At 42.1% G+C, this 14,824-nt stretch overlaps 1 protein-coding gene across 1 annotated transcript in view; it reads left to right on the plus strand.

The window, feature by feature from the left end:
- HSD17B4 (hydroxysteroid 17-beta dehydrogenase 4) overlaps nucleotides 1-14,824 on the plus strand; it is a 388,773-nt gene that overhangs the window by 101,332 nt on the left and 272,617 nt on the right. The window contains exon 5 of the mRNA XM_089673464.1: nucleotides 13,196-13,217. Coding sequence (XP_089529590.1) covers nucleotides 13,196-13,217 — 22 coding nt within the window. The remainder of the gene's footprint in view (nucleotides 1-13,195; nucleotides 13,218-14,824) is intronic.

The raw sequence follows: 14,824 nt of genomic DNA on the forward strand, positions 1-14,824 counted from the left end.
TGGAACAAGGTGAAAAGAAGGCCAAACACACGAGACCAAAAACGAAACAGTATCAGGCATGACCACCAGATGTGCAAGACATCTCCATGATGGCCACAACCCCGAAAACATTGATCACTACAGGCAGGGTTAGCCCGGGCCAACCGAGCCGGAACCCAATACCACCGAAACAATACCTTATAGGCTGCCTCCAGTGTGGTCGTATTAAATGCGCATTGAGCTATGAATGACCAAGCCTTATTCCAGTCCTCCGGATCCACAGCCACTCCCAGATCGCGCTCCCACTGAACAACATATGAAAGAGAAGTATGCGACGAGCGTCTGTTCAGAGCTGCATAAAGAAGGGATATAAGGCCCGGAGCGCCCGGACGCTGTTGGCAAAGCTGTTCAAAGGCAGGATTCTGGTACGGGAAAGCAGAAGTGCTCCACAACGAAAGCAGCCAGTGTAGCAATTGAAGGTATCGAAAGAATTCCGCCGGGGGGACATTCCGCGATTCCTGAAGAGAGTTCCAGGTGGGAAAGGACCGAGAAATCAAAGTGTCGCAACTGCGAAAAACCATTAGTCACTCACCAAGAAAACGCCCCCGGATGATCCAAACCCGGTGGGAAAAGAGGGTTGTTAATAATTGGGAGCAAAGGCAAAAAAGGTGACATCAGGCCACCAGAGTAACGTATCGAGTCCCAGACTTGTAAGCCATGAAGTAACATCGAACTCGGTGCCATAGGGCGCAGGGCAGGGGGAAGCCATAGAAGCGTCGACGTTGCAATAGGGGCACAATTAGGTAGTTCCAACAGGACCCAAAGGGGGACATCGGAAGAGGCATGAAACATAGACAGCGGGGCAATCTGGCTCGCCTGATAATACTTGGTTACATTGGTCACCCCAAGACCACCCTGGAGTCTGTGAGCAAAAAGCGTATTTCTGGATACTCTGGGGTGCTTATTGGCGCAGATAAAACGCATAAACTTCGCCTGAAGCAAACGAAGAAAATGAGGGGGAACCCGCACTGGGAGGGTGCGAAAATAATACAACAATTTCGGCAAGATGGTCATTTTCACCGAATTAACCCGTCCTATCCAAGACAGGTGCGGAAATTGCCAAGAAAGCATAAGAGAAGATAGAGAGCTCCTTGGTGAACTTTGGAAGCCGTACCCAAACCCCATGCTTTGGGGATGCCCGGTTGCTCCAGGCACAATTCCAGGGCTGTGGTCTATCCCTATCAATCATAGTCCATGAAGACCCCTTCGGGGTTATGCCCATCGTCATGGGCGAAGCCTGGACTTTACATACAGTCCAGTGTAATGGACAGGTAAGGCAGGATCACCCTTTATGCTTCTATTACTGTAAAAGACTTGGGCTTAGGTGGATGAACAGGTGTTGCATCACACCATAAGTCGCATTTTATTACTACTTCCGCCTAGAGTCCTTATATGTTACTCGGGCACTTCATCATTCCCTTTACCCAAGAGGATTCAATACAGGATGGTCTATACTTAGGTTATTGAGCTCTCCTTTTGGACAAACTTGCCCTATATTCCGCACCCTACTCACTCAGTCCCCCACAGGATAATACCCTCACACATGGTGTAGCTATGGTGGAGAGCAGGTGAAAGGAACCATTGCAAAGCTGCAGATAAATATTCACTCGGTTGAAGACCTGCACAACTCTGCCTCAGATTGGCTCCCTTTTCAACGCAAAAATAAGCTTACTGTGCTTTGGATTGTAGCTCAATTTCAGGCTCTCCGCAAGTTGCCTACCTGACAGAAGTGGAATTTTCAACATCTTTGTCACATTTCCCCCGGACAAATAACAGCTTTATTAAAGGCATCTTTGCCCAGGGCTTAAAAACTAGTTCAGATTTGCAACATTGAACCCCCCTTCATCAAGGGCACTCGTTTTAGTATTGTAGTTTAATGTTGCAGTTGTGGCTTACATCAGCCATCAAAGGGCCACCCGGAGTATTGCAGCCATAAAGGAAGCAAACCAGATGATCTTATAGATGGAAACTTGCTGTCCTGTCTAGCGATTTCTAGGGTCCACATCCCAGGAATGGACAGCTGGAAAACGGACTACCTCGGCCGCCACTGCCTGGATTAAGGGGAATGGGCTGTTCACCCAGACCTCTTCAATCTAATATATCAGAAATGGGTGACTCTGGATGTAAACATTCTAGCTTCCAGATTCAACAAAAAAAAACCCAACTACCTCTGTTTGTAGCCTGGGCCAAGGATCCTCTAGCTCTAGCCTCTGTTAATTTCCTGGTCTCAATTCAGATAGCGCAAGAGAGGAAAACACAGGCAAACTTAGACTTCTAGCAGATGACACTTGGTCTCTTCCCAACAGGCCAGATCTGCTTTTTCAGGGTCTTCTCTGCCATCCTGCTTCTCATCCTCTGACATTAACGACATGGCTGTTGAAGTACAGGCTTTAAAAAATAGAAGGGGTCTCTGAGTCTATTATTCCTACCTTGCAGAAAAGCCACTACCAGGAAGATCCGCTATTATACCTGGAAATTCTCCTTTGCCTGGTGTGAACACAGGTACTTCAATCTCAGAGATTACTCTGTGCTTCACATTCTGCTCTTCCTCTAATCAGGTCTTGATTAGAACTTGGCCTCAAAGTAGAATTATAGACTAACACTGTTCTTAGAAATGTTCCTTCACCCCTCTTCTCACCTATCCTGCCTAACCTTTTGTATAAAAGATCTGTATACTTTTTTTTTTTTTTTTTTTTTTGTCCACTCCCGTCTGGCCACATACAGTTGTGCTCAAAAGTTTACATATCCTTGCAGAAATTGTGAAATTTTGGCATTGATATTGAGAATATGACTGATCATGCTAAAAAATGCTCTTTTATTGAAGGATGATGATCATATGAAGCCATTTATTATCAAATAGTTGTTTGGCTCCTTTTTTAAATCATAATGATAGCAGAAATCACCCAAATGTCCATTATCAAAAGTTTCCATTCCCCTGGAATGTTTGGCCTTGGTACAGACACACAAGGTGACACACACGGGTTAAAATGCCAATTAGAGGTTAATGTCCAACATCAGTGGCTTTTTAAATTGCAATTATTGTCAGTATATAAATAGTCAATGAGTCTGTTAGCTCTTACGTGGAAACACTGACTAGGCTAGATACTGAGCCATGGGGATCAGAAAAGAGCTGTCAAAAGTTCTGCATAACAAGCTAATGGAACTTTATAAAGATGGAAAAGGACATAAAAAAGATGTCCAAAGCCTTGAATATGCCAATCAGTACTGTTAAATCACCTATTAAATGGAAAGTTTGGGGATCTCTTGATACCAAGCCAAGGTCAGGTGGACCAAGAAAGCTTGCAGCCACAACTGCCAGAAGAATTGTTCGGGATACAAAGGGAAACCCACAGGTAACCACAAGAAAAATACAGGCTGCTCTGGAAAAAGACAGTGTAGTTGTTTTGAAGGAGCACAATATGATGACATTTGAACAAAAATGAGCTGCATGGTCGAGGTGCTAGAAAGAAGCCTTTACTGCATCAATGACAAAAAAAGGCCTGGTTAGGCATGTCATGGTGTTGTCAGGCATATTGTAACTGGGCTTTTATTGAGGCATTGGTGCAGTAAAAGCTTCTTTCTGGCACCTTGACCAAACAGCTCATTTTTGTTCAAGTATTACCGTATTGTACTCCTTAAAAACAACCACACACCATCTTTTTCCAGAGCAGCCTGTTTTTCTTTTGAAGTTGCCTGTGGGTTTTTCTTTGAATCCCAAACAATTCTTCTGTCAGTTATGGCTGCAATCTTTCTTGGTCTACCTGGCTTGGTATCAAGAGATCCCCAAACTTTCCACTTCTTAATAGGTGATTTAACAGTACTGATTGGCATATTCAAGGCTTTGGACATCTTTATATGTCCTTTTCCATCTTTATAAAGTTGCATTACCTTGTTACGCAGGACTTTTGACAGTTTTTTTCTGATCCCCATGGCTCAGTATCTAGCCTAGTCAGTGCTTCCACGTAAGAGCTAAAAAACTCATTGACTATTTATACACTGACACTAATTGCAATTTAAAAAGCCACAGATGTGGGACATTAACCTCTAACTGGCATTTTAACCCATGTGTGTCACCTTGTGTGTCTGTACCAAGGCCAAACATTCCAGGCTATGTAAACTTTTGATCATGTCCATCTGGGTGATTTCTGTTATTATGATTTAAAAAGGAGCCAAACAACTATTTGATAATAAATGGATTCATATGATCATCATCCTTCAATTAAAGAGCATTTTTTGGCATGATCAGTCATATATTCAATATCAATTGCAAAATTTCACAATTTCTGCCAGGGTATGTAAACCTTTGAGCACAACTGTAATCCTGCAGCTCCAGCACCCCTGTGTCAGTGAGCAGCGGCTGCAGGGAAGAGATAGGAGCTGGGCCATGAGAGCCTATGGGTGCCCTCATGGCTTCTGGAATTCCCAGCCCTTGTTAAGTGCACCATGACACAAGCTGGAGCTGCAGGATCATGTGATCAGACCAGATTGAAAAAAGGTAAGTATACAGTATATGGATCTTTTTTTTTTATTTTAATAGGGTAGGCAGAATAATGGGGGCGTTACATGGAATATAATGGCTGTACATTATTTAAGTTGTTGTCAATAAAACTTTTGTAAAATAAATATTGCCAGTTTCCATCACCTGAGGTACAAGCCTATAACCCAGGCTCTGATTACTTTTGCCTGTGTCCTGTACTGTACTCCATGATATAGAATTTACATAAAAGTAAAACGTTTTCTTTTTTTTTTTTTTTTGCCTTTATGTGTGGTGTTTCAAGTGCCTCACACACACCGGCAGAACAAGAGGGACGCACAGAGCAAAAAGCCATGCCTCTCCTCCTTCCATAGCGGTGATTGACAGCAGCTCTATGTTCAGCTCACACTGCCTGTGCTCAGAACACCGCACGTACAACTGTAGTACAGAGCAGGAGCCCATGCATAGAGGGAATTGCGTAGGTCTTGGGAGCACAGGGGAACATTTAAAACTAGCACAGCTGGAGGACTCTTTAAACAGCAAATACATGTAAGCTGTATTATAATCTGTTGTATGAAAAAAATAGACTTGAACGTCAGGAAGCCCTTTGGTCCTAAGAGAGAAAAGATTGAAAAAGATGATTATGATGTGACTGTCCTGTATGGCCAGGAGTATTGCTACACCACTTCTTTGTTGGTTGACTTGATCAAATGACCATGATTACAGACTGGGGGGAATAGTATTCTGTTCACATTGACACGGTAGTAGTAGCCAGTCACAGAAACCTTGAATTCATGTGAATGTTCACTGTCTTTGTAATAAAGTATTTGCTACTGTATATGCATGACGTAGGCTTGCCCTTGTGCTGCAGGGACCTTCTTTCACTTGATATTCAGATCATCCACTTGGTATTGTCAGAGGAGGTCTGAGTCAGACACACTGCTTGCAATAAAAATAAAAAAAGTGATTTGTATTGCTGGTATTAGGACTGATATATTCTTCATACAGAAAAGTTTGGCAAATGCTAAATTTACCCATCTGTGGCATTAAATGTCCCCAGGGCTGAAGGATTGATCATTTTTTCTTTTTGTTCACTAAGCCGGGAAGTTGGTTGCATTTAAAGAGAATTAACAAAGTATTGTTGAATCACCAAGCCCATGCAATATACATAACATGAAACAAGATCTTCAAAGCTTCCTGCAGTGAAAAGTGATTAGAACACCCCTGTGTTTTGCCTACTTACATCTGTTGTTGACAGGCTATGTTTATTATCTTTTGAATGGCAAAAATGATGGTGTCACTAAAGAGACTGTTTCTTAATTACTGTAATTCTTTTGAATGCTAAAGTGATGGTCTCCCTTTTCCTAAGGGATGTTGTTTTTTACTACACTATCTGTTGTGTTTTTTTTTTTTTTAATTTTTTTAATGTTTCTATATGCCATTTAGGACCTCAATCATATGAGTGCTGTTGCTCGCTCACCAAACCCCCATACAGCTGTCAGATTGGGACAAACGGCTGTGTCTGTGGAGCCGCTGCATACCAATAGACCTGAATGGGCTACCTGAACATCACACACACACACTTTACAATATCTCCGTATAATAATGTAGTAGTAAACCCAAAAGGAGGCATATGTTATATTGCAGTCTACCAATTCTTCGAGTTGGTTGCTGCATTAGTTTCCTTTCTTTTTTTTTTTTTTTTTAGGCTTTCTTTCTTCTGTTTTCATCTGATGATCCAGCCAGTAAGTCTGTTGTTTTTCAACAGGAAAACGTCTTGCAGTTACAGTGATGAGACAAACCATCTAACACTGGCAGGATTACTTAAAAAAAAAAAAAAAAACGTTTTTCTTTATGTGAAACCTTCATCCAAAAAGGAAAAAAAAACAGTTTGCTGTAGCTGATTATACAATTTTAGCTGGAGTTTGGCTTTGATTAGTTAGTGCATTTAAATCTGTTAGTATTTCTAACACTCCCCTCCCCCCTGACTGACAATGCTGAAGTCCAAATATTCCCCTGAGCTCATTCATCCAGTGTGGAGGCATTCTAATACAGGAGGAGTGTTACTAGCCAAATCTCCAAGGGAAAACTGAGAGAAAAAAAACCCAGAAAATTGTGCAGCCACTGTATCTTATGATGGGTAAGCTGCAATATATCACATTTTCGGTCCTTACAGTTTATGGGTAAAACGTTGATCCTGTCTATTCGCTAGGAAGATATGCAGACACAGAAAAGCAATTGCAGTACTCTGTGCATGTTAAATGTTCCCTTATGAATGTTCTGTACATTTTATAAAAGTGTTTTAAAGTGGTATTAAACTCAAAACCAAAAATGTAATTTATTGCAGTTTTCTTTTGTTTGACTTTTTCCCTCTGTTCTCAACCTGGTGATCTGGCCTGTAACTTTCCTCCTGTACTAGGGACACATCACTCTGGATGAAAGACCACAGGAGGCAGAGCAGATAACAGCATTGTCAGTCTGGGGGGGAGGGGAGTGTTAAATGTATTTAGCAGATTTAAAGTGTTACTAAACCCAGGACCCTGCATTCACTATATATGGTCTCGCACAGTACACAGAGCATAGAAATGCAATTATTTTAATAAATATAAACAGCTAAATACATTTTCTTATCAGCAGTTAGAGCAGTCTTATGATTTCTATCAGTGTCCAGCTGAGCACTGGTTAAAGCTTGTAGGAGGAGTTTCATTCTCCCCTGATTGTCCTATGAGATTGCAGGACCCCTGACCCTCTGTCTGGACAGTGCTGATTGGCCCTGTGCTGATCACATGCACTTTCTCAAGAAACAAAATACCTCTAGCAATACACACCAAACTGAGCATGTGCAGCTTGCCCCCAAGGCTCTGTTCTATCAGCAGATGGAGTAGAAGGGGAGGATCAGAGAAATCGGTATCAAACGCAATGCAAACCCTTTAAGTTCCACAGTGAGTAAAACCAGCATGCTTTACTTCATATACAGACTGATTTTCCTGTTGTTGGTTTAGTAACACTTTGGTTTAATTTTTACTTTATTTAAACTCCAGCTCACACTTAATAATGCGTTACAGCAGTTTTTATTTTCCTTTTGGGAAAAATATTTTTACATAAATAAATGCTGATCATTTTAAGCATCCCTGTCAGTGTAAAATGATTTGTCTCATCCATGTAAACTGACACATTCAGCTGAAGACCTTGTGGTTTAAAAAAAACAGACTTTCTGGCTGGATCACCAGATGAAATGATCAAAAAGAAAATAAATGTAGCTATCGCATCTAAGAATTGGTAAGCTGCAATATAATAAATGTTTGCTTTTGGGTTTATTACTGCTTTGAAGCATGTGTGAGGTCCTTAAAGCAGCACTTTACCACTTTTAGAGTAGGTAGGCTTTTTGTCATAATTACATTGCATAGCAGGTACTTCCAGGTGCCTGTATACCTTTTGGATCTCTGAAGGACCACTCAGTGTGTGCTCTCCCTCTCCAATAGTTAGTGATAGCTGCCCGTCAGAACAATAGGTCATGGGTCCTGTAGAAGGTAGAAAGCGACATACAGGCACCTGGAGATGCCTGCTGTACAACTTAGAGCTGCAGATTAGATTTTGATTTTTATATAGCATAGTTACATTGGTGTGTGTGTGTGTGTGTGTGTGTGTGTGTGTGTGTGTGTGCGCATATCTTTATCACATACCTGACTGATCCCTGGGTAAGCTGCAAACCACTGTAATATTTGCTTTTACTACACTGATGGCAGCAGTCTTTCTGGTCCAGTGTGGAGTGGTTGCATTGCCCCAGTATCTGTCCTTCTGCCTAATAACCACTGTTAACACTGCCTCCATTCAGAGAAAACCCTGTTGTTTTTCCTGGGAAGGCGTTCTGTGATTGGACAGGGTGGAGCGATGCAGTCACAATCTTTACCTTGTCCAGTCATGGAATTCCTTGTATTCACTAAGAAAAAATACAAGGCTTTCTCTGAATGAAAGCATTGTCGAGCACGCACCCCCCAGTAAGACAACTGGTAGGCATTGAACCTGGAAGACTGCTACTAATACTGTAGAAACCGCATCTTACACAGGGATCTGTCAGGTATAGGATATGCATGTTTACATTGGTTCAAGCTGGACCAATAAAAATCATACCTAGAGTTCATCTTTAAGTTACTTGGTGCCTCAGGTTCATTTTTACCTGGTTGTTCTATGACGGCTGATAACCAATTTGGGAGATACTGTTACTCAGGTGAGATAAATTTAAAAAAATATAACTGCATATGTGTTTAGGTATCTGTAATTACTGTTCAGCCATTTAGCTTGCAAAAGAGGGAGAAAAAAATTAATTAATTCCCCCATCTATGGTAACCACGTGAATGGAGTAATTGCCAGTATATTCTGGTAGCCATGGCACCTTTGGCTATTGGTGCTGCTGAACAGTTACTACATGTGATAGGATGCAGTCACTGTCTGGCCAATAATTTACTGCCCCACTCTGTCAATTTTTACATAGACTTTTATCAAGCTGGCCACCAACAGCTTGATTTTCAAAATGTCTGCTGGGGGGCCTTCACAATCCAATTGCAAATAACGCCCACTTAACCCTGACTTTCAGCGCACTCAGTTGTTTCCCTGGAATGCAATCCTGCTTCAGGGCTGCCATGATACAGTCGGGCCACTCTGTCTATATATAATTAGAACAGATTTTATCTGTCATTTAGGTGCAATAGGAGACAGCTAAAGCAACTAGTGAAACTTACACTATATTGCCAAAAGTATTGGGACGCCTGCCTTTACACAAACATCAACTTTAACCTCCCTGGCGGTATGATTATTTCAGATTTTTGGTGCTGAAAGCGGTACCATTTTTTTGCATGGAAATATGTATTTTTTTTATTGTAGGCTGTAATTTTTAGGAAAAACTCACTGAAATCTGTCCGAACAAGAGTCTAGTAAACATCCCGGGTATGATAAAATTTGAAACACAAAATCATAAATTATAATTTAATAAATAATCATAAAAATAATATAAAAATAATAAAAAAATTAATTCAATAATATAATCAAACCAAAAACACTGAAATGTGAAATAGAGCGCCAAGTTCGCACATTGCTGAGCTCAGTCGCAAAATCGTTTTCAGTGTCTGATGACGAATTTCCCCCACGAATCATTATCACTCAATTCTGCAAGTGGTTCTGATTTACTATCGCTGTTCTCTAGCTGATCTAAACCGCTTTTGACCTAAAGGGACACTTTTTGGACGCCATGGACATTTCTCAGTTTCCAGGCAGAAAGAACAGACAAAATGCAGGCAGGGCGCAGGACAAAGCACTAGGGACAATATGTATGTGAAATTGGTTGAGACAGCAATGTTTTACTATGTAAAATGTAAAAAAAAAAAAGACTTTTTAAAATTTTTAAATTTCCCGGCGGCGGCGCCCGTACGTCCCGACGTCACAGGGACAGGACACAGAAGCCGGATGCCGGCATCGGCCGGAGGAGATGGCCGGGGACGCTGCAGGGGACACATCGTGGGAGCGCAGGGTAAGGTAAGTGAAGAACACATGCCGGAGCAGTGCCGCAGGGTAAGCCCGAGTGTAGCTCGGGGTTACCGCTTTTGGTACTGAAATGTTACCCCGAGCTACACTCGGGAATACCGCCAGGGAGGTTAATGACATCCCAGTCTTAGTCCGTAGGGTTCACCATTGAGTTGGCCCACCCTTTGCAGCTATAACAGCTTTTCTGGGAAGGCTGTCCACAAGGTTTAGGAGTTTGTCCATAGGAATGTTTGACCATTCTTCCAGAAGCGCATTTGTGAGGTCAGGTATGATGTCAGATGAGAAGGCCTGGCTCACCGTATCCGCTCTAATTCATCCCAAAGGTGTTCTATCGGGTTGAGGTCAGGACTCTGTGCAGGCCAGTCAAGTTCCTCCACCCCAAACTAGCTCTTCCATGTCTTTATTGACCTTGCTTTGTGCACTGGTGTACAATCATGTTGGAACAGGAAGGGGCCATCCCTAAACTGTTCCCACAAAGGTGGGAGCATGAAAATGTCCAAAATGTCTTGGTATGCTGCCGCCTTAAGAGTTCCCTTCACTGGAACTAAGGGGCCAAGCCCAACCTCTGAAAAACAACCCCACACCAAAATCCCCCCTCCACCAAACTTTACACTTGGCACAATGCAGTCAGGCAAGTACCGTTGCCTGTCAGCCGCCAAACCCATACACATCCATCGGATTGGCAAGACTGAGAAGCGTGATTCATCACTCCAGAGAACACGTTTCCACTGCTCTTTAATGGCATCCCAGTCTTAGTCCATAGGGTTCAATATTGACTTTTCCCACCCTTTACAGCTATAACAGCTTCAACTCTTTTGGGAAGGCTGTCCACAAGGTTTAGGCGTGTGTCTATGGGAATGTTTGACCGTTCTTCCAGAGCGCATTTGTGAGGTCAGGCACTGATGTCGGACGAGAAGGCCTGGCTTGCAGTCTCCGCTCTAATTAATCCCAAATGTGTTCTATTGGGTTGAGGTCAGGACAATGTGCAGACCAGTCAAGTTCCTCTACCTCAAACTCACTCATCCGCATCTTTATGGACCTTGCTTCATGCACTGGTGAACAGTCATGTTGGAACAGGAGGGCCCAGCCCCAAACTGTTCCCACAAAGTTGGGAGCATGAAATTGTCCAAAATGTCTTGGTATGCTGACGCCTTAAGCGTTCCCTTCACTGGAACTAAGGGGCCAAGCCCAACCCTTGAAAAACAACCCCTCGCCATAAGCCCCCTCCACCAAACTTTACACTTGGCTCAGTGCAGTCAGGCAAGTACCGTTCTACTGGCACCTGCAAACCCAGACACGTCCATCAGATTACCAGACATAGAAGCATAATTCGTCACTCCAGAGAATACGTCTCCACTTCTCTAGAGTCCAGTGGCAGCGTGCTTTACACCACTGCATCTGACGTTTTCCATTACACTTGGTGATGTAAGGCTTGGATGCAGCTGCTCGGCCATGGAAACTCATTCCATGAAGCTCTCTACACACTATTGTACTAATCTGAAGGCCACACAAAGTTTGGAGGTCTTTAGCTTATGACTCTGCAGACAGTTGGCGACTTCTGTGCACTGTGCGATTCAGCATGCTCTGACCCCAGTTGCTGCTGTTCCCAGTTGCTTCTATTTTGTTACAATACCACTAACAGTTGACCGTGGAATATTTAGTAGCAAGGAAATTTCCTGGATGGACTTATTGCACAGGTGGCAACCTATCACGGTACTACGTTTTGAATTCACTGTACTCCTAAGAGTGACCCAGTCTTTCACAAATTTTTGTAGAAGCAGTCTGCATGCCTAGGTGCTTGATTTTATATACTTGTAGCCCTGGAGGTGATTGAACACCTAAATCTAATGATTTGGAAGGGTGTCCCAATACTTTTGGTAATACAGGTATACCTCGGTTTACAAATGCGTCGGTTAACGTAATTTTTGGTTTACGAATGAAAATACATTGAAAATAATTCCTCGGTTTACACATTTTTTACAAATTTTTTTCGCAATACGAAGTGTATGTGTGTGCCGATTTTTTTTTTTTAAATACAATTGTCGGCTTTTTTTTTTTTTCTTCACTATAGCTCACAGAATTAGCTGTCACTTTCCCTGGAGTTAAAGGAAGCTTTTTATTTTTCTTTTAAGAAACTAAAAGGAAACATTGTTTCTTTTAATGTGGGGAAATAAACTAAAAGTAAACTTTCTTTTAGCTGGAGGGAAAGTGACAGCTCAATCTCTGAGTTATAGTGAAGAAAAAAAAAAGTGGTAATTACGTTTAAAAGCCGGCACCATAATAAAAAAAAAAAAAACTGGCGCAGGGTCCCTCCTCCCACCTCCCATCCATACCAAGCCCTTCGGGTCTGATATGGATTCTGAGGGGAGCTCCCATGCCAAAATTAAAAAAAAAAAAGAAAAAAATGGCGTGGGCCCCCTCTCAAAATTTATACCAGAATCTATGCAGCCCGCCAGGTCAGGAAAGGGGGGGGGGGGGAACGAGCGAGCGCCCCCCCTCCTGAACCATACCAGGCCACATGCCCCTCAACATGGAGAGGGTGCTTTGGGGGGGGACTCCTCCCAAAGCTCTTCCCCACATCCCTGGCCGTTGGTTGTGGGGGTCTGTAGGCATGGGGCTTATCGGAGTCTGGAAGCCCCCTTTAAAAAGGGGGCCCCCAGATCCCACGCCCCCTCCGTGTGAATGAATATGGAGTACATGGTCCTGATACTCATTCACAGAAAACAAAAAGTGTAGTGTCAAAAAAGACAGCACACAGTCTTTGACAAGTTCTTTAGTAAACAATAAAAATAAAAGACAGCTGAAACATTAACACCTGGTTGTCACTACTAAAATACCGCATGACTTGATAAAATAACTCGTGGTATTTTAGTAGCGTTTACTTTTTTCTGACCTCAAGAATGGATCAATTGGTTTTCAATGCATTCCTATGCGAAACGGCGTTTCGATTTACGGATTTTCACTATACGAAAAGTCCCGCAGGGCGAATTAAATTTGTAAACCGAGGTATGCTTGTATAGTGTAGATAAAGTTAAAGAATATAGCCGGAGTGCCTTTCTTTTTAGTGTATTTCTTGGAACAGTTTAGTCTGTCACATACTGAAGATTTATGCAGTACTAATATTTTTATCTTTTTATTTTTCAGACATTGTGATTAACAACGCAGGGTAAGTAACTTATCAGCTATTTGCATCTATTTCATCATGATCCATCTGGGAAGAAGCAGTGCACTCCAGTAATTTGTTTTCCTGTAAATAGTATGCACAGCGAGCGCTCATGTAGCTAACTTTGGAAATGCGAATTCACCTTTTTTCTGGGTTGATGTGCTCTGTTCTGCTCTCTAGTGTGTACAGATTAGCATCACGTTCTGCTGCTTTGCTTCTCATCTTGCTGTTTTCCTGTCATCTATGTAGCTGTGTGCTGGATAATGATATAGGACAAAACCTGTGTAAAACTGTCTAGCAGGCTTATCCAAAAAGAGCATTTCCATGCAAATATAGATCATTATTTATTAAAAAAAACAAAAAAAACTTGCTGATTTGGTTTTATGGCTTTGAGGAATGGGTTTGTTTACTTTATCAATCAGTAGGCGTCTGTACAATTCTCCAGTGCCAAGTTGTTTTTCAAGCACCGAGTTGTTTTATGTAAATTGTAGTGATCCTGGAAATCCACAAACTCAATGGTCCCCAATCTAGTGGCTGATGAATTCAGAATATTCACAAACAACTGGAGAGCAATTACACAAAATGCATTGCGTCTTTGGGGTATAGCCATACATCCCTGGACCAGCTGTACAGGTCTGCTATACTTTGATGTAGCAAAGGGGGCATTCTCGTTTGTAGTAATGCCATGCTGGACTGCTTGGCATGTGTAGAGAGGGGCTTTAGAGTAGGAGTAGACAAATGTGGCCCTCAAGATTTTTCTTTGGGAGTCATGCATGTAACTGCCAGTTCTGCAATGCTTTATGGGACATGGTATTCCACAAAAGCTGGAGAACCGCAGTTGCCCATCCTTGCTTTATGGTTTGGGGAGCTGGTTTCAGGTGGTGTGTCATTGTTATTTAATTATGCTGTACATCCTATTTTATATCCTGCAATGTTTGGGGGTAAAATAGGCTTTCAGATGGTATTTGGTATTTTATTAAATTGCTGGATAGGCAGTTGTATGTAAGCGCCATATGACACTAGTGAATCAGGATTGCTAAGAGTCACAAAAATTCCCCAGCAGATGAAACTGGGGCAGACATACTGGTTGCCAGCTTCTTCTACGCAACTTTGTTTTTGCTAAATAATTTGTATAGCGGTCTGTAGCTGGAGTTTTTTGCCTTAAATAATACACTTCTCCACTGTCACTGCCTGTCACCTTCTGTCACTTTTTGGAAATTACACTGAGTCCCAAGAATTCATAGTTGTATAGTTAATCTGGCTGAAAAAAAGAAAAAGGTCCATCCAGTTCAACCATAAAAAAAAAAAGTTAGAATTCTATACCGTTCTATACAGTTGATCCAGAGGAAGGCAAAAAAACTCAGCAAAGCATGATCCAATTTGCTCCTGCAGGGAAAAAAATTCCTTCCTGATCCGCCGAGAGGCAATCTGATATTCCCTGAATCAAATTTACCTATAAATGTTAGTATCCAGTTATATTCTGTGTATCTAAGAAAGAATCCAGGCCTTTTTTTTTTTTAAAGCAATCCACTGAGCTGGCCAGAACCAACTCTTGAGGGAGTCTATTCCACATTTTCACAGCTCTCACTGTGAAACCTTTACGTGTTTGG

Source organism: Staurois parvus, unplaced genomic scaffold, assembly GCF_062004578.1.
Source record: "Staurois parvus isolate SC_StPar_1 unplaced genomic scaffold, SC_StPar_1.0 ptg000004l, whole genome shotgun sequence".
Classification (NCBI taxonomy): domain Eukaryota; kingdom Metazoa; phylum Chordata; class Amphibia; order Anura; family Ranidae; genus Staurois; species Staurois parvus.